Source organism: Delphinus delphis, chromosome 15, assembly GCF_949987515.2.
Source record: "Delphinus delphis chromosome 15, mDelDel1.2, whole genome shotgun sequence".
Taxonomy (NCBI): Eukaryota; Metazoa; Chordata; class Mammalia; order Artiodactyla; family Delphinidae; genus Delphinus; species Delphinus delphis.
This window is the reverse complement of record NC_082697.1, coordinates 31,763,120-31,788,668: the sequence shown is the minus strand read 5'-3', so window position 1 is coordinate 31,788,668 and position 25,549 is coordinate 31,763,120. Positions and strand designations below refer to the sequence as shown.

At 39.0% G+C, this 25,549-nt stretch overlaps 1 protein-coding gene across 1 annotated transcript in view; it reads left to right on the top strand.

The window, feature by feature from the left end:
* The window catches only part of SLC23A2 (solute carrier family 23 member 2), a 147,914-nt gene that overhangs the window by 76,202 nt on the left and 46,163 nt on the right, over positions 1-25,549 (top strand). The window contains exon 4 of the mRNA XM_060031194.1: positions 12,319-12,417. Coding sequence (XP_059887177.1) covers positions 12,319-12,417 — 99 coding nt within the window. The remainder of the gene's footprint in view (positions 1-12,318; positions 12,418-25,549) is intronic.

Below are 25,549 nucleotides of genomic sequence, written 5' to 3'. Positions count from 1 at the left end.
AGGAAATTTAGAAAATACAGTAAAGTATTTAGAAGATAAAGGTTATTTTTGCATTGGATGGTTATGGAATTGATCAGAAAACAATTGGTTCCCCTCCCTCCCCCATTTTGTATTACTACAGGTGGGTTTTCTTCTTCCTGTAAATTTACACTTGTGCCAAATTGGAAGGAAGTCAGAGAAAGAGGCCTGGTCCAGGCATAAGAAAGTATATGAAGAACAAATAACCCAGGAGGGAGAGGTTTGGGTGGCACCAAGGTGGGGGAGGGGTGGCCAACAGCTTTATAAAGAAGAGGTGAGACGTCCTCCTGGAAGAGATCTAAGACCCCAGGGCAGTGGCTGGATGGGTGTGCTATAGGAGGTGGTGAGCATCTCAGAGCTGTGCCCACGTAAGGATGAAGCCAGGGAGACAGATGGTCCTCTCCTTCCTTTACTTTTTCCTGTCATGTCCCTCTACTTCCTCTCCTTTCCTTCCCTCTCCTTTCTTCCCTTTCTTTCCCTTCACTTCTCTTGTCTTTTCTTCTTGTAAGAGAAGTGACTTTGGCAGACATGGGGAGGGGTGGGTGAAGAAACCATATAATGGTGTTAGTTCAGAAACATGCAGGACAGGGAGAGACCAAAGAAAGAGGCAGACACTCCAGATTGGTAGGTGGCAGGTTTAACAAGCAAGGGAACTTACATGGAAGGCTTTTTTCTTGGGTGGCCTCAAGAGGAGTGGATCTCCACACCTCCCCTCCAGAATCTTAAAGTTTATACAGAGGCCTCAACAGGGTTCAGTCATGTATCCCATCCAGATGGCCCCTGTTGGATGTGCTCTCTCAAAGCTGTGTCCTTGGAACAGCTCGCACTCTGGGAAGTGGGCAGAATGTACATTCCAAGGATGGGGGTGGGGAGCCTCCAATTGCCCAGGTCCAGCTCTAGGGTCAGCTGGTGGTCACATCCTCTTGATGACCTCATCTTTGATTCCCCTGGGCCCCTGACTCTGTAATGGCAGATTTGAACATGCTCATTCTCAGCAGTGAAAAAAAGGCACAAGATTTTTTTTTTGGTGTAAATAGTCCTTTTAAAAAGAGTGAATAAGGAAGCCTGGAACATGTCCTTGTTCATATGACTTTAATACCAGGTGCTGTGGAGTTCCTTCTTGTACATTTCCTAAATAGAGAGTTCAGAGTTGTTAGATCTTAAAATTGAAAGTTTTAGTTGGATGATAATAATAGTTGTTTTAGAAAATGTTCTTTTTTTGTAATAATAATTAGAAATTGGGATTGAGATTGTGTCGTTCTAAGAAGAGGATGAAGAGAGAATATATTTCCTGGAGCCTGCCCAGAGAATTGGTTTAATTCCCCTCTTTCTGTAAGATAAGAGTTTGAATCTACTGCATAATGGCCATGATTTAGGGGAGGGAATGTTGATAGGTCAAAATTTAACAGCCAAAATGAGCAGGCTTTTCTATTTAAAAATGTATGTGTGGGAAAAATTTTTTATTTTAGAAAGGGGATATGCCAATATATGCTTTAAAATAAAAATACTGAAAAGATAGGATGCAAATGAAGGTTTTATGTATGTTAAGAGATTCTTTTCCTTACCTCTTCCTTCCTTCTAGAGTTTTTGATATTTTAAAAATTAATTTTTCTGCACTGGTTTTGAGTTTCAGATAGTTTCTTATATTGCAGCTTTTCATTTGAATGGAGTTTTGGTAGTTTTAAATGAAATCAGAGATGTTAGTAATACAAAATGCCCATCTATTAATTGGGACACATACAGTTTGGCATGAACTATCTTAAAATAAGAGTTGCTCTAGTCACCTCCTAGAGCAGGTTTACAAAGTTGATTGGCATTTTGGCTGATTATCTCTTACTTGTGTTGTGTGAGGCCAGATCCATAGAATTTGGGCCTTGAAGGACATCTTGTCCCATCTGCTCTTATTCAATGCTTGCTTTGTGCTCCAAGCTATACCAGACGTGAGGAGAATGCAACAGACATAAGTAGCCTAAGCTTCCTATCTTCCCTACCCTATAAGGCCACCATCAGCACCATCCCTGCTGCCACTGCTTTCTTTGGGTCCTCATTATTTCTTGCCAGGATCACCAGGACAGCCTCCCTGCCTCCTAGTCTGTTTCCTTTCCCACCCCTCATTGTCATTCCTGCCTGTCTTTTGCATTTCCTAGACTAGTTAAGAGTTCTTTTTCTTCTAGGTGTTTACACCTGCTGAACACCCCCAGCTTTGAATTCTCCATTCTTTCATTACCTGTATTCACCCAAGGTAGGTAGGCAGTCTCCTGAGCTTTAATGATTAGAGGTAAGATAGTTCAGATTGATTTCTTTACCACAATCTAAGCCCAAAATTCTGTTGGAGAAAAAGCTTATTTCCTGTTAGGATTTAATAAAGTAGTTGAGGAGGAAAATAGGTTGTGGGAAGTTGCATGGTAGTAATTACCTGGTCATTCCCCCTCCCCCTTTTACATTTTACATGTTTTAAAGTATCTGTATTTCTCACCAGGCTTGTTGTCAGAATGAAATGGAAGTAGTAAAAAAACCAACGTGTTCTTTCACTGTACCTTTTTTCTAGCTTGTATATGTTTATTTTCTGTCAGTTTTGTTATTTGTATAAATTAACTCATTTAGAAAAGAAATATGTTCACTGCAGAAAATTTTGAAAACATAAAACAGTGTAATGAGGAAGAAACCAAATCAGTTCAAGTCCCATCAGCCAGAAAAACAACATGCTAATATTTTGGTGTACTTCTTTCCAGAAACTTGAAACAAATATTTGGGTATTCTGTAAAATTCTCTCTCTCTCTCTCTCTCTCTCTCTCTCTCTCTCTCTCTCTCACACACACACACACACACACACACAAACACATAGATACAATCTGCTTTATAAAGCCCTTTAACTTCATATTATATCCTGGCTTATCAGTGTCATTGAAATACATAATTTGTAGTGGTGACATGATAGCAAATCGTGGACCTTACTTATAACTTCGTTGGGACCTTGGGTTGTTTCTAATTCTTTGCTATTATAAATGACAGACTAGTGTATGTTAACCTTATTGTAGCAGTTTATACTCTTAGCAGCTATGTGAGAGAACCCCACCCACCCCCCTACCCCACCACTGTGCACACAGGCCAATGCTAGATGTTAGATTTAAAAATCAACAAGTCGATAAGTGAAATCTAATTGTTTTAGTTTTGAATTTTAATAGGTGGAAAACTTTTCCCCCATGTTCCTGGCCATTTATATTTTTTGTGAATGTCTCTCTTCTTCACCCCTCCCCTTTTATCTCTGTTGAGCTATAGTGATGATCCGAAATAGCTCAGCTGTCAGAGTGGCACACAGGGCTATTAGAAGTTACAGTTGCAGAGAAAATGCCTGGATCACATAGCAGTTGGAGGGAGAAACTGTAGCACTGCTGGCCAGAGCTATGCCTGCCGTCAACCAATAGCCCCAGGGTAGGAGGGGGAGATCACATTTGGTTCCATCTATGGAGGAGCAGCTTGGTGTGTGGAAAGATGTGGCTTTGGGGCCTTAACTGTAAGTCTCAGTTTACCCCTTGATACCTGTGAGAAACCGTGCGTTCACTCATCCTTGAAGCCACAGCCACCTGGGATGTTTGAAAAGTAAATGAGATTACACATAGCAGCATCAGATCATATACACAGTATGCAGTGAATACATGTTTGTTCCACTCCTCTTCTCCACTTCTGCTGTGCCTCTTAAACCACAGAACCCAGGCAGATGGGAGGATCAGAAGGGGGACTCAAGCCATTGACTCTTTTACAAATGTTAACTGGCTTTGGGAAACAATCCTTCTCTGATAGGCTTCTTCAAAGGCCTGCACAAGTATGTGGACCAAGGGAGGGTGGGCACCTGTAGAGTGATTATCTAGATTTTATTTAAAGCCTCAGCCAGAATCCTGAAGGAAATAGCTTGAGGTCTGGAGTAAGGTCTGCATTGCAAATGTGACTCAGACCCCGAGGGAATTACTTAACTTCTCTAGGTATCTAGTTTTCTAAAATGGGAATGCAAATAGCATCTCAGAGTTGTCTCAGAGTTGTCACAGGGATAAAATGAGAAAATATATGTAAACTTATTAACATGGTACCTGGCATTTGTGAAATGTGCAATAAATAAGAGAATAAGGAGAAACTAGTGGTTAGTTTAGCTAAAATGTCAAAATACTTTGACAGAGTTTTTCGACCAAAACATTGGAAGTCGCACTAAGATGGGGGAGAATCTTCTTTGCTCCATTCCATCTCCTTTTGAAGGCTCATCCTTGTGGCCATATTCATAGAAACCAGGAAAGAAAGAAGTCCAGATGGAAGGAGTCCTGCTCTCATGTTGGAACCGGTGGTGAGGGTCAGGAAAAGTTTCCATATTAATACATGGTTGGGAAGCAGGGTGTGTAATTCTGTCATCGAGTGTGTATGCGCAAATGTGCTGGTACTTTCGCAGACTGTCTGTAACCAGCTTTACTGAGTTTATTAACAAGGTGCCCTGGACCTCTTTCCCAAAAAGTTCAAATGGATTTGCCTCGTCCTCATTAGCAACAACATGGTATTTATCTTAGAAGATGTACCATAATTTTAATTGGTCCTGAAAGGAAGTTCTAGTTTTAAATTAGTATTTATTTTTTAAACATTAGGTAATATATTTATATAATTCAAAATTTAAGAGTTCAAAGGGTATTGAGTGAAAAGCCCCTTGCTTGGTCTTGCATGCACCAATTCTCCCTACACACTACCTTTCAAGAAATAGTTTGTGAATATGTAAGCAGATCCCCTTTTACACACGTGTGTGCATCTAAATATCTATGTCTATAGCTCTGCTCTTGCTTTAGCCACTTATATATCATGGATGATGTTCTGTATGTACCTACATCAGAATATAAAGCGCACTCATTCTTTTGGTAACTCCAGAGCATTCTGTGGTATGGATGTATGGTAATTTATTTAACTTTCTAGATAGGCATCTAGATTGTTTCTAATATTTTGTTATTACAATTTGCACTTCAGTGAATAACCATGCACATGACAGTTCACTCAGATGTAATAGAAGGATAAATTTCTAAGAGTGGGATTGTTGAGGCAGAGGGTGTGTGCCTTGGTAATTTGAGGGGTACAGCTAAGTGACCTCTGTTGAGGTCATTTCATCTCCATTTGCAGGGTGAGTGCCTGTTTTCCTGTAGGCTTGCCAGTGGAATGTGGGTCAGACTGGGCCTTTGGCCAGTTTAATAGATGAAAAGTTTAGTTTTAATTTGCATCTCATGAGTGAAATTGAACATCTTTTCAAATATTCAGGAGCCATTTATATTTCCTTATTTTCCTGTTGGAATGTTCACCTTTTTCTTGCTGGTTTGTAGCCCTTACATATTTGCATGTCAGAGAATTTAGCTTTGTTATCTATAAAGTGTTAGTGCCTGGAAAGAATGGAAGACAATGTCCCTCTTTTGGGTGGTGTGCCGTAACCTGCTGGGTGCCCTTGGGATTTTTACTGGAGTCAGTCTGAGGATGGGGTGGGGGTGGGGGTGGTCCAAGGGACATACCTACTTAAGCTCTTGCAAACATTGCCTTGAAGGGAAGATATCTGGTGAAGTGCCCAGCCCAGTGCTCGGCATGAATCTATGCCCAGCAACATTAGCTTTCACCGTCACTGCGGCTGTGAGATGTGTGTGGGAGCAGGAGGAGCACAGACAATGTTCGCAGTACGAGCCAGTGATGGCACATCAACCCATCCAGCCCTTTGGGGTAGGGGCTGGCTTTAGAGAGAGGTGATGTACCTTCTGCTCCTCTTGAAGGACAAGTCATGCTGGGGGGGCAGGTGGGACACACCTGGAACCCTGAGGGATTCTCTGGCTGCTGTGGCCCCAGGAGCTTTCTGGAGAAGGCTGAAGAAATTCAGAGCTACCCTAAGACCTGGGCTGGGCTGGGGCAGTGCAAGGGAAGGAGGCTGTGCTTTGTAGGGTTAGCTGGGCTTTTGGCTGCAGTATTGGTTGCTTCTGATGGTTTTGCTTGCACGTAGCCACTGGGTGTGTCACAGGGAGCTGCTGTATTTGAAGAAGCAGTGGAAATAAGATTAGGGGCTTTGCTGCCTCTGCCAACTTTAGGGTCAGTAGCATTAAATTAGATCTACCAGCTAGATCTTTTGGGGTGTCATAACCTAAGATTGACAAGCTCTGGAGGTTTAGCATATGTTGTATTATACTCACTTTGATTTATTTTTCATGGCAGTTAATCTTGAAGTTTCAAATAATTTGAAGGTAGGTGGGAGATTTTTATGTTCATTCAAAGGAGGCTTGGGTTAAAGGCTGTGAAACAGTAGTCTTGATATCATCTTTATTTAAAACACATTTTAATTGTAGTATAGATACACATATCAGAGGAAATAATGGTGTGTGTAGGGGGGTAAGAATAAGGTGTGTTACCTCCATACCACATTGCTTGTGGGATCTTAGTTTCCCAACCAGGGATCGAACCCAAGGCCCAGGCAGTGAGACCGTCAAGTCTTAACCACTGCACTGCTAGGGAATTCCCACCTTTTTATTAAAAGAATAGAAAGCACTTACTTTGGGGACCTTTATTACTACTCTGAAAATGATTGTTTTAGTAGAAAATGGCTCACTTGACTACCAGACACATGACAGTCAGTGGTGGGTAAATTTTGCCAGATCTGCAATAGGTGATAAATTGAGCTCTGAACGTTCTGATCAGAGGTGCTGGGTTTCCCTGGTACCTACATCCTTTACCTTCTATATGAGTAACACAGGCTCATCCAGCTGTCAGCTTAAATTGGCATTGCTGTCATAATGATGCTCAGTGTGGGACTCCTGGGCTATCACTCCTGTCACTCCTGCTTCCTATACAATTTGACCGTCTCAGGATTACTGTTCAGAAACAAATACTTTAACGTTATTGTCTTAGTGGAAATAAAACACATAAGCAAGAAAGACATACTTACTGAGCAGTAGACACATACCCCCACCAAAGGCAGCATAGCCTTTTTTTGTTGGAGACAAAACCAACTGGAAAAATTTAGGCAGAGAGAACCTGCTTTCCTAAACTGATTGAGTGATTGTATAATATTAGTTTAGGCAAAAAAAATTTAAAGCCACAAGTTTGATTTCAAATAGTTCTGGGGGGAGAAAGGACATGGTTCCCGAAAAATGTTAAAATAATCTGCTGATATATATATATATATTTTAAAGAAAAACATGATCAGTTCCCTGAGATGAAAGATTTCCCTCTGTTATCTGTGATGCTATTAATAACACAAAAGAAAATCTATTTTTATTAAGTTTAGAAAGCTTTCTAAGACATGTTTTATTTCCCAGTTGAAATAATATTTAGAGGTTCAAAAATATGGAGCTTTCATAGTATCAGCAACATTTTAATCTTTTTCTCTTAAAGAAAACAAAACAAAACTCTATGCCTTTCCTGAAGAACTGATCTGATTTTTTAAATTAAATTTCATGTTTTTAAGAAAATGGACCATTAGAGTGGCTAATTTAATATGCCAAAGGGAAAATATCAGTGAAACAACTAGTGTTTTACTTTCAGTGATGTTTAGTCACTCCCTGCACATAGACACAGGAGACATAGCAGGTCAGTGGTCCCTTTCTTCTATAGCCTTGGCTTCCCCCTGGTGCTGAATTCCCCTTTCCCTTGAGTGAAAACCTGTTTCAACTCCCATTTGCTCCAGAATCTCCTACCTTCTAGGTTTGTTCCCATTCTCAGTTGGAGCGCTGATGGAGCAGGGGCCTGGGAAGAAGGGGCGCATTTTCCTCTCTTAGGGGTGAGGATGGCTTGGAGAGAGGCAGTGGCTCAGCTCTGGAGCATGAGACTTCCAGGGAAGGTGGGCTCTGAGGTCCCCAGGGATCGCTTTACCTATGGAAATATGTTAGAAATCGTAGGTCAATAATATTTACAGTTGAATAAACTTCGCACACTGGCCTGGGAACGTAAGCTTCTTTACGGGGTGATTTCTGTGGATCAAACATATTTTGAATTGACTTACAAACTTCTGTTGTACCAGTTTGTCACTCTGTCTCTCCCTACACAAATCTCTTTGGGACCAGCACCTCCATCCACCGGCCACCTGGGTGAGTGAACTGGACAGCAGCCCAGATGCTTTACCCCTCTGCCCACAAAATCCAGTCCAGGCCTGGGATGTTGCCTATCGTACTGTGGTGGTGTCTCCCCCTGCACTCGCCCTGCAAAGCTGCAGTGCTGTGGTGCTACGGCTCCTGTCTGGGCAGTCCCCAGGCAGTATTAAGGCCATGTCCTAGCTCTCTCTTGAACCAGACTACCTTTCCCAGAGCACTGTTAAAACCTTGGCTCAGGCCACTGTCCCTTCTTGTCTGGCAGTTGCCTCATAAAGGGTCTGCCCGCCTCTGTTCCCGTCATCATCCCCTTTACTTCACCCCACCCTTCCACTCTCCCGCTGCAGTCAGCATGTCATCCAAAGCCAGATGTGGCACACTGGATCATGGCACACCTGTCCTGGGCACCACGTCATGACTCCCTGCTGCATCCTTTGTTCAGTCACAATTCTGTAACCTGACACCCGTTCCTGGGGCGTGTCAGGACTGCATCCTCATTGCCTGGGCAGAGTAGATTCTCAAACAGTGTTTGTTGAATGAATATGTGAGCCTTTTCCTAGTCTGGGGACCATCTCATTTTATAGTACCTATTTATTTAATTGTGTGTGTGCGAGATTGCAGTAAGTCAGGGGAGGAGTGAGAGTTGCCTACTCCTGCCAGAATCTACTCTTTGGTGACACATATACAGATTAAAAAAAATATATTGAGGTGAAATTCACACAACAAAGTTAATAATTTAAAAGGGAACAATTCAGTGACGTTTAACACAATCACAGTATTGTGCAACCATCACCTCTGCCTAGTTCCAAAACATTTTCATCACCCCAAAAGAAAACCCCATACCCATGAAGCAATTTTGCTCTCTGCGGCAACCATTGATGAATGTAGATGGTTAGTTTTAGCTGGGATAGGACTTTAAATCAGGCCTGGGTTTTTCGGATGACTAAGTAATTAAATGTTGTTTGAAGACGGTTCATCCTGAGTGTGTGTACCTCTTGGCTTCTAAGTGGGTTGAGTGCTGCTGTGATATGACTTGGAGCATGGTTGTAATAGTGAGTTAGAGTTTTATGTTGTGGACTTGAACTTGGTTTGGAGCATGTATCCTGCTGGCAGCTAGTTTTATAGGCAAACAAATGCCACAAATTCAGTCGGCTGTGTAAAAAGCTATAGCATGACTTAGAGTTTTAAAAGCAACTCTTTATTTGAAATAAAAATATTTTATCCTGTAAGAATTATGTACTACTTAATTGAGATTTTTGGAATACTTTAAAACTAGCCTTAGACTTGGGTTATATAATCTATATGACCTTGAATAAGAAATTAAAATGTTCTCTGACCTGATTTCCTCAAGTGCAAAAATAGGTGGATTGAAATCTCTCTGGACTGCCTTAGTTAGTCCAAGCCATGCTGCTTGAATCTTTAGTCTTTTTAATTTCTTCCCTGTTATAAAAATAAATTGTCCTCATTAGAGAAAATTATCAAAATATATAAAGGGAATAAGAGGGTGAAAATGGCCCCACTGCTTAAAGGCAATCACTGTTACTGTTTTGGTATACTGGTGTACGTCTTTTTTTTTTTTTTTTTTTTTAATATCACTCTATCTATCTAATCTGTGCCAAGTCTTAGTTGTAGCACTCGGGATCTTAGTTGTGGCATGTGAACTCTTAGTTGTGACATGCATGCAGAATCTAGTTCCCTGACCAGGGATCGAACACGGGCCCACTGCATTGGGAGCATGGAGTCTTACCCATTGGACCGCCATGGAAGTCCCTGGTGTACATCTTTTTATTAGCCATTTTAAAAAGCAGTATCAAATAACACACGAATATACTGATTATAAAAGATCCAAATGCTAAAGAAGGGTTGGTAATGAAAAATGAAAGCTACCCATCATTACTCCTTGCACCTAGGGCAACCTACATAGTAGTTTGTGACTTTTCTGGATCCTTAACGAAACATTTGGACAGATAGAGAGGATATTAAAATTTTATTTTATTTAGCATAATTGGGATAATTCTAGGCTTACTGTTTTGTGGCTTTTTAAAAAAAAACAGTATTTCTTGGACTTGTTTCCTTGTCAGTACATCAGTTTTATTCCTTTATTTTTTTGCGGTACGTGGGCCTCTCACTGTTGTGGCCTCTCCCGTTGTGGAGCACAGGCTCCGGATGCGCAGGCTCAGCGGCCATGGCTCACGGGCCCAGCCGCTCCGCGGCATGTGGGATCTTCCTGGACCGGGGCACAAACCTGTGTCCCCTGCATCGGCAGGCCCAACCACTGCGCCACCAGGGAAGTCCAGTTTTATTCTTTTAAAAAAACTTTTTTCATTAAATGAGTCAATCTACGTAAAGTGCCCTTTTTTTAAAAAATTTATTTTTTTTTTGGCTGTGTTGGGTCTTCGTTGCTGCGCGCAGGCTTTCTCTAGTTGAGGAGAGTGGGGGCTACTCTTCATTGTGGTGCCCGGGCTTCTCATTGCGGTGCCTTCTCTCGTTGCAGAGCACGGGCTGTAGGCGCACGGGCTTCAGTAGTTGTGGCTCACGGGCTTAGTTGCTCTGCAACATGTGAGGGATTGAACCCGTGTCCCCTGCATTGGCAGGAGGATTCTTAACCACTGCGCCAACAGGGAAGCCCAGTTTTATTCTTTTAAATGGCTGAATATTGGGAATTCCCTGGTGGTCCAGTGGTTAGGAGTCGGCACTTTCACTGCCGTGGGTCCAGATTTGATCCCTGGTCAGGGAACCTGCAAGCCATGTGGCAGGGCCAAAAAATTAAAAACTTAAAAAAAAAATGACTGAATATTATTCTTGAAATGGATATATGATAATTTAACAACGTCTGTCTTTTTGATAAACATTTAAAGTTTTCTAAGTGTTCAGCATTGTAAATAATGCTGCAGTCATCAACCTTGAACATAGATATTGCATAGACATTTCTGGAGGATAAGTTTCCGTGAGTGTAATTGCTGGCTCCAAGAAAATGCCTGTTTCGAATCCCAGTGCTAAGTTCCCCACCACAAAGGTCATTCCACCAAGAACATAATCTCCCTACACCCTGGTCAACACCAGATTCGTCTTTTAAAATTTCCCCCTAATTTATGTTAAAAAATGAAATTATATTTTGTCACTTCTATAATTTTACGTAAGGTTGAACAGCTTTTTTTTGTGTCTCATTGGATATTTTATTTTTTTTTCCCCTGTGGATCATAGACTCCTATCCTTTGGGTTATTTGTATTACGGATTTGCAGGTGTTCTTTTTGAATTACTAATACCAATCATTGTTACGTGTTGCACCGTGTTTTCTCTTACACCATCACTCATCTTTTACTTCTCCTTAGTGTATTTTATAACACCAGAATTTAAACTTTTTGTGTGGTTTTTCTTTTTTCCTCTGTATTTAAAAAATGTGTTGTTATTCATACATATAATTATATTCAGTATTATTTTTTTCAAGATAGATTCTTAAAAATGGAATCATTAGGCTAAAGACTAAAAATATTTTAAGGTTCTTGCAGTCAGCCAGGACCTAAGGAGACTATGCGTTATCTCACCAAGGGTAGGCATGAAGACGGGTCGTGACCTGCTGGGTGCCCAGATTCTTAGGATAATTTCTAGTCCATACCTTTAGGGCCCAGAAACTCAATTTTGTTGGCGTAGACAGCCCCTGCCCATCCACATCCCTCCAATGCCACAAAGAAAGGCACACACCAGTGGGCTAGTTTATTTAACTGCAGTGAGAAATATAAGTTAGTAAGTTAGGGTAACAGCAGTGCGTGAATTGCTCTAACTGGCACATTTCTTCCCTGTAGGGACATAGAAGTAAGTTGTTATCAGGCGTTACCTGGGAAGGGATCTCAACCAAGGCAGCTCAGAATGCCTTTTACCTGCTCAGAAACTGCAGCTTTGTCCTCTCAGCCAAGCCTCCCTTGTCCCTGGAGGCTGTTGAGGGTCCTACTCCTTGTAGTTCCTTTGGGTGTTGCATTTCTGGTCTCCTTCAGCTGACCCCCATTCATGCAGCCTCACTCTGTAGAAAACATGGTACGTTTCTCCATCAAAAACACGTGTGATCACTGGTGCAGCGCACTTGTCAGGAGTTTCATTTAAGAAAACTTAAAACTTGGCTAACCTGATAAGTGAAAATGCAGTTTTTTTCTTTGGGGCAAAATGTTTTCATACAACAGAGCGTATAGGGTGAAAAAAGCCTCTAAATGAAGTGTTTCCCTTCAGGTGGTGATCAATGGAGGTGCCACATCCAGCGGTGAACAGGACAATGAAGACACCGAGCTCATGGCAATATACACGACAGAAAATGGCATCGCAGAAAAGGTACTCCTTGCATCAGCCCCAGCCACTCACCCACCACTGCTGTCCCAGATCCCCTACAAGGAGGCAGATATCCATCTGGAGTTTTGTCTCTACCCTTCTGAGTGTGTGTGTGTGGGTTCTCTTTACAATGGAAATAGAAGGAGTGATGAGGAATAGAAGTTACTAATTTTTAATTGTTTTAATGGCAACATTAAAGTGAGAACCATGTAGAGGTCTTTATCTAGATATTTTTAAAACCTCAGCCAGGATGCCAGAGGGAAGCGTTAGGTCTGGGTGCTAATATGACTCAGACCCTGAGGGGGTCTAAAGCTTTTCGGGCCTTAGTTGCCTCATCTCTAAAATGGGTATAAAAATATTAGCATCTGTCTTAAAATTGTTGTGAGTATTAAATGAAATAATATGTATAAAGTTATTAGCATTGTGCCTGGTACATACCATGTGTACAGTAAATAGGAGACACCAGTAGATAGGTTATGTAGACTGTGAAAGTGCCTTGGACAAAGATCTTTGAAAATCATGCTGAAGTGGGAGAATCTTTTTTTCCACCTCATCCCCTCTGCTTGACAGGTCAGTCTGTGTGACCGTAGAATGTGTGACCATGTTCATAGAGGCCAGGAGAGAGCTGCCTGGAGAGGGTCCACATGGCTTGATTTCTTTTTCTCTTTGTATCTGCCACTGTGCCTAACACATATGAAAAGTATGATAACATGGCATTTCCAGACTGCATTGCAGCCCTAAGACTTCTCAATTTCATTTGAGTTTCACTTGACAGACTTTTAAAACAGATTTTATTTTTACTATCATCAACTTATATAATGATGATTCTAGAACCACTGTACTGCACTGTAAACAGTATATACTGTGTATTCTAGTAACAGACCACTAGGAAGTTGATATATACAATTATAATACCCAGCTTGGGTATTAGTGCAGTAAGTTTACAGTGTAATCATGAAAATGATAAAGAACAAAAGAAATTATATTGAAATTCTTAAATAATCAAATTTTTTGTGTCTGTGATTTCTTTCTTTTTCTCTTTCTCCCTCTTTCTTTTTCTTTCTTTTCCAGTTTGGGAGATGGAAATTTCATTTTTGGCTGTCTTGACCAATATGGCTGTTATTTGGTCAAGCTATTCTAAGTTTTGTGGAAGCTAGATTCATGCTGAGATGTTGAAATTCCTGCAGTGTTGGTTTCCAAGTTGCTCCTCAGAGCACAGATTGGAGCAGCCATGGTTGTGGCTGTGGTCTGCAGCAGAGACTCATTCCACAGGGCAGGATCTGGGAGGGGCCCACTGCCTGTCTGGCTTGGGTCTCAACATCCAAGAGGTACATCTTATAGCAAAGTGCTTCTGTTTTTACAGACTTGTTGGGCTGCATCCAATCCTCAGTTATTTGGGCCTTAATCAGAGAGTCACCAGAATTTCCAGGCTGTAGGCTGTCATGAGTTTTGATGTTCATTATCCGGGAGTTGATGGCTGTCTTTTAATATATGATATTTGTTTTTCTCTTTCTGACTTGCTTCACTCTGTATGACAGTCTCTAGGTCCATCCATGTCTCTACAAATGACCCAATTTCATTCCTTTTTATGGCTGAGTAATATTCCTTTGTATATATGTAGTTTATACTGTGATGGCTGTCTTTTTTTTTTTTTAACATCTTTATTGGGGTATAATTGCTTTACAATGGTGTGTTAGTTTCTGCTTTATAACAAAGTGAATCAGTTATACATATATATATGTTCCCATATCTCTTCCCTCTTGCGTCTTCCTCCCTCCCACCCTCCCTATCCCACCCCTCCAGGCTGTCACAAAGCACTGAGCCAATATCCCTGTGCCATGCGGCTGCTTCCCACTAGCTATCTACCTTACTATGTTTGTTAGTGTGTATATGTCCCTGACTCTCTCTCGCCCTGTCACAGCTGACCCTTCCCCCTCCCCATATCTTCAAGTCCGTTCTCCAGTAGGTCTGCGTCTTTATTCCTGTCTTACCCCGAGGTTCTTCATGACATTTTTTTTTTCTTAAATTCCATGTATATGTGTTAGCATACGGTATTTGTCTTTGTCTTTCTGACTTACTTCACTCTCTATGACAGACTCTAGGTCTATCCACCTCATTACAAATAGCTCAGTTTCGTTTCTTTTTATGGCTGAGTAGTATTCCATTGTATATATGTGCCACATCTTCTTTATCCATTCATCCGATGATGGGCACTTAGGTTGTTTCCATCTCCGGGCTATTGTAAACAGAGCTGCAATGAACATTTTGGTACATGACTCTTTTTGAATTTTGGTTTTCTCAGGGTATGTGCCCAGTAGTGGGATTGCTGGGTCATATGGTAGTTCTATTTGTAGTTTTTTAAGGAACCTCCATACTGTTCTCCATAGTGGCTGAACCAATTCACATTCCCACCAGCAGTGCAAGAGTGTTCCTTTTTCTCCACACCCTCTCCAGCATTTATTGTTTCTAGATTTTTTGATGATGGCCATTCTGACTGGTGTGAGATGATATCTCATTGTAGTTTTGATTTGCATTTCTCTAGTGATTAATGATGTTGAGCATTCTTTCATGTGTTTGTTGGCAGTCTGTATATCTTCTTTGGAGAAATGTCTATTTAGGTCTTCTGCCCATTTTTGGACTGGGTTGTTTGTTTTTTTGTTATTGAGCTGCATGAGCTGCTTGTAAATTTTGGAGATTAATCCTTTGTCAGTTGCTTCATTTGCAAATATTTTCTCCCATTCTGAGGGTTGTCTTTTGGTCTTGTTTATGGTTTCCTTTGCTGTGCAAAAGCTTTGAAGTTTCATTAGGTCCCATTTGTTTATTTTTGTTTTTATTTTCATTACTCTAGGAGGTGGGTCAGAAAGGATCTTGCTGTGATTTATGTCATAGAGTGTTCTGCCTATGTTTTTCTCTAAGAGTTTGATAGTTTCTGGCCTTACATTTAGGTCTTTAATCCATTTTGAGCTTATTTTTGTGTATGGTGTTAGGGAGTGATCTAATCTCATACTTTTACATGTACCTGTCCAGTTTTCCCAGCACCACTTATTGAAGAGGCTGTCCTTTCTCCACTGTACATTCCTGCCACCTTTATCAAAGACAAGGTGTCCATATGTGTGTGGGTTTATCTCTGGGCTTTCTATCCTGTTCCATTGATCTATCTTTCTGCTTTTGTGCCAGTACCATACTGTCTTGATTACTGTAGCCTTGTAGTATAGTCTGAAGTCAGGAAGCCTGATTCCTCCAGCTCCTTTTTTCGTTCTCAAGATTGCTTTGGCTATTCAGGGTCTTTGGTGTTTCCAAACAAATTGTGAAATTTTTTGTTCTAGTTCTGTGAAAAATGCCAGTGGTAGTTTGATAGGGATTGCATTGAATCTATAGATTGCTTTGGGTAGTAGAGTCATTTTCACAATGTTGATTCTTCCAATCCAAGAACATGGTATATCTCTCCATCTATTTGTATCATGTTTAATTTCTTTCATCAGTGTCTTATAATTTTCTGCATACAGGTCTTTTGTCTCCTTAGGTAGGTTTATTCCTAGATATTTTATTCTTTTTGTTGCAATGGTAAATGGGAGTGTTTTCTTGATTTCACTTTCAGATTTTTCATCATTAGTATATAGGAATGCCAGAGATTTCTGTGCATTAATTTTGTATCCTGCTACTTTGCCAAATTCATTAATTAGCTCTAGTAGTTTTCTGGTAGCATCTTTAGCATTCTCTATGTATAGCATCATGTCATCTGCAAACAGTGACGGCTTTACTTCTTCTTTTCCGATTTGGATTCCTTTTATTTCCTTTTCTTCTGTGATTGCTGTGGCTAAAACTTCCAAAACTATATTGAATAAGAGTGGTGAGAGTGGGAAATCTTGTCTTGTTCCTGATCTTAGTGGAAATGCTTTCAGTTTTTCACCATTGAGGATGATGTTGGCTGTGGGCTTGTCATATATGGCCTTTATTATGTTGAGGAAAGTTCCCTCTATGCCTACTTTCTGCAGGGTTTTTATCATAAATGGGTGTTGAATTTTGTCAAAAGCTTTCTCTGCATCTATTGAGATGATCATATGGTTTTTCTCCTTCAATTTGTTAATATGGTTTGTCACATTGATAGATTTGCGTATATTGAAGAATCCTTGCATTCCTGGAATAAACCCCACTTGATCATGGTGTATAATCCTTTTAATGTGCTGTTGGATTCTGTTTGCTAGTATTTTGTTGAGGATTTTTGCATCTATGTTCATCAGTGATATTGGCCTGTAGTTTTCTTTCTTTGTGACATCCTTGTCTGGTTTTGGTATCAAGGTGATGGTGGCCTCATAGAAGGAATTTGGGAGTGTTCCTCCCTCTGCTATATTTTGGAAGAGTTTGAGAAGGATAGGTGTTAGCTCTTCTCTAAATGTTTGATAGAATTCGCCTGTGAAGCCATCTGGTCCTGGGCTTTTGTTTGTTGGAAGATTTTTAATCACAGTTTCAATTTCAGTGCTTGTGATTGGTCTGTTCATATTTTCTATTTCTTCCTGATTCAGTCTTGGCAGGTTGTGCATTTCTAAGAGTTTGTCCATTTCTTCCAGGTTGTCCATTTTATTGGCATAGAGTTGCTTGTAGTAATCTCTCATGATCTTTTTTATTTCTGCAGTGTCAGTTGTAACTTCTCCTTTTTCATTTCTAATTCTATTGATTTGAGTCTTCTCCCTTTTTTTTCTTGATGAGTCTGGCTAGTGGTTTATCTATTTTGTTTATCTTCTCAAAGAACCAGCTTTTAGTTTTATTGATCTTTGTTATTGTTTCCTTCATTTCTTTTTCATTTATTTCTGATCTGATTTTTATGATTTCTTTCCGTCTGGTAGCTTTGGGGTTTTTTTGTTCTTCTTTCTCTAATTGCTTGAGGTGCAAGGTTAGGTTGTTTATTCGAGATGTTTCCTGCTTCTTAAGGTGGACTTGTATTGCTATAAACTTCCCCCTTAGAACTGCTTTTGCTGCATCCCATAGGTTTTGGGTCGTTGTGTCTCCCTTGTCATTTGTTTGAAATGAATAGTAGAGAACATTAATTCTTCAGGTATTTAAACATCTGTAGCTGTACCTTTTACTGATCTGTTGGCAGGAAAAATATCTAGTACACTAAAGTTAGCACATTTCTGCTAGACATTTATTGTTTGTGTGAACATTTTTTTCATCATCTAAACTTTGATAGGTGTGTATTTCCTTGAATACTAGTGAAATAGAGTATCTTCCTATTTTCCTGGTCTTTTTTTCCCTTGTATTATGAAATGACAAGGATAGTGAGAGTTATCATGTGTTGAATAGTGCTAAGCATCCAGACCCTTGGCTGAATGCTTTAAGCAACCTGTCACATTTAGTCCTCATAGCAACCCTGTTAGAAAGGTGCTATCACTATCCCTGTTTTAAAGGTGAAGAAAATGAAACGTTTAGGTCCTTTGCTGTCTTAAATTTGTGTAAAGAAAACTTCATACCAGAAGATGCTGCCCTCTGGGATCTTGCTTTTCAGATGGCATTGAAAGGCTATCTGAACACCTGACTGTGAAATAAGAATGGACCATTCAAGAAGAGACAAGAGAACTGAGAGCAAGAGAGCCTGTCCTTTGCGTTCCCCATATTCACAGGTTTCTTAATTCATTGTAATGTATTCACTTATTTTATTAAAAACTTGACTTTTCTGATGTCCATTAAAACTCTTGAAGTTCTTATGATAAATGCTGGCTAATATGATACTAGCTATAAGATACTCATCTTGGAATTTGCTTAAAGGGATTTTTTTTTCCTGAAAGGATGAGAAGGATAATGCCTCAAATCATCAATCATGAGTCCATAGGATGGACCTCAGTATCATTGGGACTCTTAGATTAGGGATGTTGAAGGACTTGAACTTCATAATGAGGGTTTTTTTTTTAAGTGTTTTTTAGTTTTTACCTTTTTTGACTTACGATTCCTACAGATTCTCTTTAAGTTACCTTTTATCCCGGTACTAGCTGGTCTTGAAAAACAAAGTTCTCTTGAGCATACTTGTTTAACATAAACAGTTCAAAATTGTATTAAACAGTTTAAAATGTGCTGCCTCCATTCTTGGTCTACCCCACATAATTGGCAGCGGGCAGTCTGGTGTGTATATTCCACATTCTTTTCCACTCATGCCCGCACACATATCCGAGAGTGTTGTACCATGGACGGTGAGCCACTGCTAGTCCCCACCCCACCTACATAATGTATACCTCACCAGGTTAGTAAATGTATGTGGAATTTTTTTATTTTTAAAATTAATTTTAATATCTTTAATAATCTCATGGTTTTAAAAATCATTCTCTCTATATACACCTATTATTTCTACACTGTTTGAAAGTAAGTTACAGACATAATGCTCCTTTATTCCTAAATAACTTAAGTGTGTATTTCCTAAAAACAAAAACATTATGATATTCACATTGATACAATTATTATTGATAATTGGTTGATTTCATTAATTTCAATTTTAAAATAAACCTTAATAATTTTCATCTCCTCAGTTCCAGTAATGTCCCTTACAGCTAAATAATAAGGAGTTAAATAGATAAAGCTTAGTTACAGGATCCAAATCAATATCACTTAATGCATCTAATTGTTAATGTGTATCTTTTTTTATTAATTTATTTATTTTTGGCTGCGTTGGGTCTTCATTGCTGCATGTGGTCTTTCTCTAGTTGCGGCGAGCAGGGGCTACTCTTTGTTGTGGTGCGCGGGCTTCTCATTGCAGTGGTTTCTCTTTGCAGAGCACGGACTCTAGGTGCACGGGCTTCAGTAGTTGTGGCATGTGGGCTCAGTAGTTGTGGCACGCAGTTGTGTCTGTGTATGAAACATAAATATTACATGTAATATGTTGAGTGTGTGTGTATTTAAAAGTTTGTTAGCGTTCCCTATAAAATCATCTGAGTCTAGTATTTTTTTTTGACATACCTTTGAGAATTTCTATTTCTTCTTTGGGAATCAGTCAGTTTGGGACTTATTTTATTCTGGAGTCAGTTTTGGTAAAGTATTTTTTTCTAAAAATTTGACTCATTCTAATTTTCAAGTTATATACATAGAACTGAGCAAAATGGATTTTTATGTTTTTTAATTCCTTTATTCTGTGATTATTTCCACTTTTTTTCTGATTTTTTATGCTTGTCCTTTCTCCTTCCACATTGCTCCATTTTTATTTCCCTGGATTAGCTAGTTGGGTTTTTTTTAATTTAAAAGAACTAAATTTTAGATTTACTTAGTGCAAATGCTTTTCTATTTTCTAATGTATCCGTTTTTTATTCCTTTATTGGTTTTCCTGTTATTTTCTATTATTTTTTGAGGCATATGCTTAGTTTGTCTTTTTGTTTTAAGTGCAAAGACTATGAATTTTCCACTAAGCACTGCTTTAGCTATATCCAGTGGATTTTCATAGTTAATTCTAATAAATTTTCTATTTTCTAAATAGTTTTCTATTTTGGATCATATTTCTTCCCCTTTGCCCTTTAAGGGGACATTTAAAAATTTCCAGATAGAGGAGGGTTTTTCTTTTTCTTTTGGCTGAGTCAGGTCTTAGTTGTGGCACATGGGATCTTTTGTTGTGGCATGCAGGCTCCTCATGGTGGTGCGCAGGCTTCTCTCTAGTTGTGACGTACAGGCTCCAGAGCGCATGGGCTCAGTAGTTGCGGCATGTGGGCTTAGTTGCACTGTGCCATGTGGGATCTTAGTTCCTGCACCAGGGTCGAACTGGCATCCCCTGCATTGCAAGGCTGATTCTTAACCACTGGACCACCAGGGAAGTCCCTGGAGGAGGGTTTTTTTGTTTTGTTTTTGTTTTTGTTTCTTGCTGTACGCGGGCCTCTCACCGCTGTGGCCTCTCCCGTTGCGGAGCACAGGCTCCGGACGCACAGGCTCAGCAGCCATGGCTCACGGGCCCAGCCGCTCCGCGGCATGTGGGATCCCCCTGGACCGGGGCACGATCCCGTGTCCCCTGCATCGGCAGGCGGACTCTCAACCACTGTGCCACCAGGGAAGCCCCAGGAGGAGGGTTTTTGATTGTCTGTTTTTTTAATTTCCAGTTTTATTGTATTGTGATCAGAAAATGTTACTTGTATTATTTTTTGGAATGTATTGATGTGTTCCTTATGGTTAAATTTTTGCAAATATTTTTTTGTGAATTTTTGTGTTCTAGATAATTGAAAACAGTTAAATATTTAGGTTATATTTTATTAGTTATTACATCTTTTCTTTTGCCTGCCATTTGGTCTGCCATAAATTGAGAGATTAATTTCCCATTATTGGTATTTTTTAGATTTCTCATATTTCTGAGATATTTTGCTTTATAATTATCGACTCTCTCTTATTTGTACATAGACATTTATAACATGTTTATGGTGAATTGTACCTTTTATCATTTAAAACATACTCATATTTGTCTTGGTTATTGCTCTTTAGCTAGAATACTACCTTGTTTGAAGATAATTAAGACTTTATTTGCATTTTTCTTTAGCTTTGCTCATTCTTAGGTGTATCTCTTATATACAGCATAGAATTGAGTTTTGCTTTGAGAAGGTCTTAAAATCTTGTTCTTTCAATAGTTGAGTTTAGCCTGTTTACATTTAGTGATAATGACAAGTATCTATTTTATTTATTTGTGTGTGTAGTTGTGATATTTAAAAACTTCTGTACTTTATTCTAGTGGACACCTATATAATCATAACTATAGAACAATATACTTAACCCTTTATTTCATTGTCTTCTAGTTTCCTACCATGAACAGTAACAAAATTACTGTTTTTCCTTCCTTCCTTTTGCTCTTTCTCTCCTCTACTATCTGATTTTGGTCAGAAATATTACTTTTGCCCATCATTATAATTGATTTGTTAGCTTCAAGTATCATCCTTTGACTTCCAGCTATATTAGATGACAATTAATTTACTCTACCGCTTGCCTTTTTCCTTTTCACTCTCACATTTTGTTAATTGTAATGACTATCTTTTTGGTGCATTTATATATTCTGGCAATCTAATCCCTATTTTTAGTTTTTTTTTTTTTTTGGTATTTTGGAATTTTTGAATTTTATTTTTAATTTATTTTTTGTACAGCATGTTCTTATTAGTTGTCCATTTTATACATCTAATCCCTATTTTTAGTTTTATTTCTACAGTTAATTTGAGACAAGCCTTCTGCTGGTTTCCCTAATAATTTCTGGGTTGACCGAAGTTCACCCTCTAGGCCCTTGATATTCAAAGTGTAGTCCATGCACTAGCATCATTGACATCATTACCTACATGTTAGAAACGTAGAATCTCTGCCCCAACCAAGACCTGCTGAATCAGAATTTGCATTTTCATACAATTCCTATGTGATTTGATATGTTCACTGAAGTTAGAGAAGTAACACTATAGTAGTAGTTTCCAAGAGAAGAGCTGGATCATGGGAATAGTTTTGGATGAGAATTTATCTATAGCATTTAGCCTTGAAGGAGAGTTCAACTGGGTGTAAAATCCTTGGGACATCGTTTGGATCCTGACTCAAATAAATCAGCTGTAACAAAGTTTTGATACAATATGAAAAAAGTTTTAAAAGCATTGGGTATTAGGTGATATGAAGAAATTGTTAATTTTATTAGCATGTAATGGTATTTTGCTTCTTTTTAAAAGTCTTTATCTGCTGAAGAGACATACATATGTGTTTATGGACAAATTTATGTATTTTGAGGATTCAGTTTAAAATAATCCATCCCCTTACCCCAGTAAAGTTGGAATGGTATGGGGAATAGATTAAAGAAGAACATAGGGCTAATAAATTTTGAAGCTGGAGTTGGGGATAGATATAGGGCAGGCATTTCATCTTCCTTCTACCTTTGTATATGTTTGAAAAATTCTATAACACAAAGTTAAGAAAATAATTGAATCATAATAGTTTGCTGTTTTCCCATTTTCTGGTGTTGAATGTGGCTATGAAGAACTCAGGCTGGTTTTTTCTTTAAGTCAGTATCTTGATCTTTTTGCCTGTCCTATTCTTTATTTATCTTTGATAATCAGTAACTTTAATGACTATCATATGATAATAATCATATCATAAGTTTTGATGCTGACCGGGGTCAGTTTTTCCTGGCACTTTCAATATTTAGCTTCAAGGCTAATGAATGTTGTCTTGAATTATATCTTTATTTTTTGTTCCATTCTCTTCTTTTGGTTTTCTTATTTGGGGGCTCCAATTATGCATATTTTGGATCTCCTTTGTCTGCCTTCTTTATCACTTCTCTCTAATCTTTTTTTCTCTTACATTTTTTTCATATTGTCTCTTCCCTCTTGTGCTCCTACCACTTTCATCTTTCTGTTTTTCCCCCTTCTGTCCAGATTCTTTCAACTCACATTTTATTTCCCTTTGTTCTTAAATTTTTTAATACAGTTGATTGAGTTTTCAAAATATCTGAATCCTTTTTCATTAATTTATTGAGTACTTAGTGCATCTTTCTAATTTGTAGGCATATCCTTTAGTTCTTGGAAATTTCTTATTTCTTTGATTCCTATATTCTGTTTTCTTCCATAAAAATTGTTATTATTTCTTGTCTTTTGTTTTAAGCAACATTTTTATTATGCTCAAAGATTTGGGATGGCGCATCACGGGCTGGTTGCTTCTGTCATGCTGGCATGACTTTTTTTCCTCCCCCTCCCCTAAATATTTATTTTTATTTATTTATTTTACTTTTGGCCGCATCAGGTCTTAGTTGCAGCATGTAGGATCTTTCCTACATTCCATTGTGGCACACGGGCTCTTTATTGCAGTGTGCGGGCTTCTCTCCAGTTGTGGTGTGTGGGTTTTCTCTCTCTAGTTGTGGTGCACAGGCTCCAGAGTGCATGGGCTCTGTAGTTGTGGCATGCAGGCTCCAGAGTGCGTGGACTCTGTAGTTGTGGTGCGTGGACTCTGTAGTTGTGGTACGCAGGCTTGGTTGCCCCGCTGCATGTGGGATCTTAGTTCCCCGACCAGGGATTGAACCCACATTCCCTACATTGGAAGGCAGATTCTTTACCACTGGACCACCGGGGAAGTCCCAGTATTTGTCTTTTTGTTATTTTGAGCATATATATTTGACTTTCAACCCTTTTGTTGAATTTTTTTTTCCTATTTTGTTTTTAGTTTCTAAGATCTCTTTTCCTGTTTTTTTTTGTTTGTTTGTTTTTATTTGCTGATTAAAGCTTTTAAAACGGCAGTGCTCTCTTCCCAGGTGCAAAATATTTTTATTTTTGTGAAGACACAGGTTTCTCCCCCCCCCACCCCCAATATGTTTTCTTTCTACTACATGGACCCTATTTCCTCTGTTTATTTGGCTCTTAGTTTTGGAGGAATGTGAGGCAATAAAAAATATGACTGTAGGGTCATTGTGTGTGGATGAAGTTTGTCTACTGATGGGCCTTTCCACTGAGTAGGGAAAGCTGTCTTATCACTGTAGGGTCTAGAGATGGCAGTGTCTTGTCTCTGAGGCTGATCAATTCCTCTAGAAATAAATCCTCTAGTCTCCTCCTGTGGGTATATAACCTGGCTTCCGGCATTTGGAAGCAGATGAGGATCCCGCTGTTCACGCTTGCATTTAACCCCACATAGCATTCTTCAGTCTGAGGTGTTTCTGATTTGTATTCTTCAAACAATACATTTTTGTGTCTTGTAGGATGAAGACAGCAGTAGGCAACAGGGTGTCTGATTGGTTCGCAGAGTTAAATCCCATCTTCTTTCCATCCCTACTCTGTCTTGTGCCTCCAAGCATAGAACCTTTCTGGACTTCTGTTGGTCAACCAACTTGCTTCTTTATACCTTCCCTCTCCAGGCACCTATGTTTTAGGTTCCTTCCCTCTGCTAAATGGGTCACAGCTCATACAAATGCTTTGCATATTCCAAAATATGTTATTCTCATTTCTCTTTCTACTGTTTTCTTTGTCCTTGTAGATTTGTGTCATATTTATTCTTAGTGTTTTTAGGAGTTAGAGGAAATGACAGATGTGGTCAATGAACCATGTTTTACTAGAACTCAAAAACTGGTTATTGAAAAGACCAGTGACATTGATCTTTGGTGGACCTGATTAAGGTGAAAGATGAGAAAGCACTAATGCATATTAGCAATGTGAAAGGAAATATAAGAAACATGTATAAGAGAATATTAACTACAACTTTATGATAATCAATTTGAAACCCTATAGCAGGGTTAGCAAGCTGCATCCTGCAAACTAAATCTGGCCCAACACTTGTTTCTGTAAATAAAGTTTTATTGGAACACAGCTATAACTCATTTGTTTACATATTGTCTTAATGTTCTTTTGCACTATAATAGCAGAGTTGAGTATTTGTGACAGAACCATATGGCTCACAAGGCCTAAAATACTTACTGCATAACCCTTTATAGAAAGAGTTTGCTGACTCCTGCTGTAGAGGAAATTATTTCCTAGAGAAAAAGACTACAAGTGACTTAAAAGTGCTGTACTAGATAAATAACCATAGGAGAGATTGGAAAGGTTATTAACGATCTTTTAAGAAGTCTCCAACAAGAGAACTGAATTCTGAGTTCACTAATCTTTGAAGAACAGGTAATTTCCTTTTCCTTTAGATTATCTTAGAATATTAGAATAATATGGAAAAGCCTATTCAAGATGATATCATCAAATTATTAATGTAGTCATCTTTTAAAGAAACCTCGCTGTTGGAGCTTTTTGTTTTGCAGTTTTAAGAGAGTTCATATTGTTCATGCAGTGGTAACAGAATGTGGTACCAGGGTCCACAGTGACCAAACACACTCCTTCTGTCTCTGGGAAGGGTGGTGCAGCATTTTTCTGACAGAGTTCACTGATCCCCTTGACCACACAATTCCCTACTTTTTCCTAATACCATTTGTGGACTTTTTACATTAGTTCCATTTCTGAGTTGTAGAACCACCCTCATTACTAAGAAAAATTGTGTGTGTACAGTATATGTATATGTTTGTGTACACATCTTAATCTTAGCCTTCCAGGCCTGAAAGAGGACAGATGCAGTCTTTTCATTTCTGTTCATCTGTTTTATAGTTAAAACTAGTCATTTTGGAATCATTAGAATAATAATGCGTATAATATTATTGTAACAGATTGTACTAATGTAGTAATTGTAGTGTTACTAT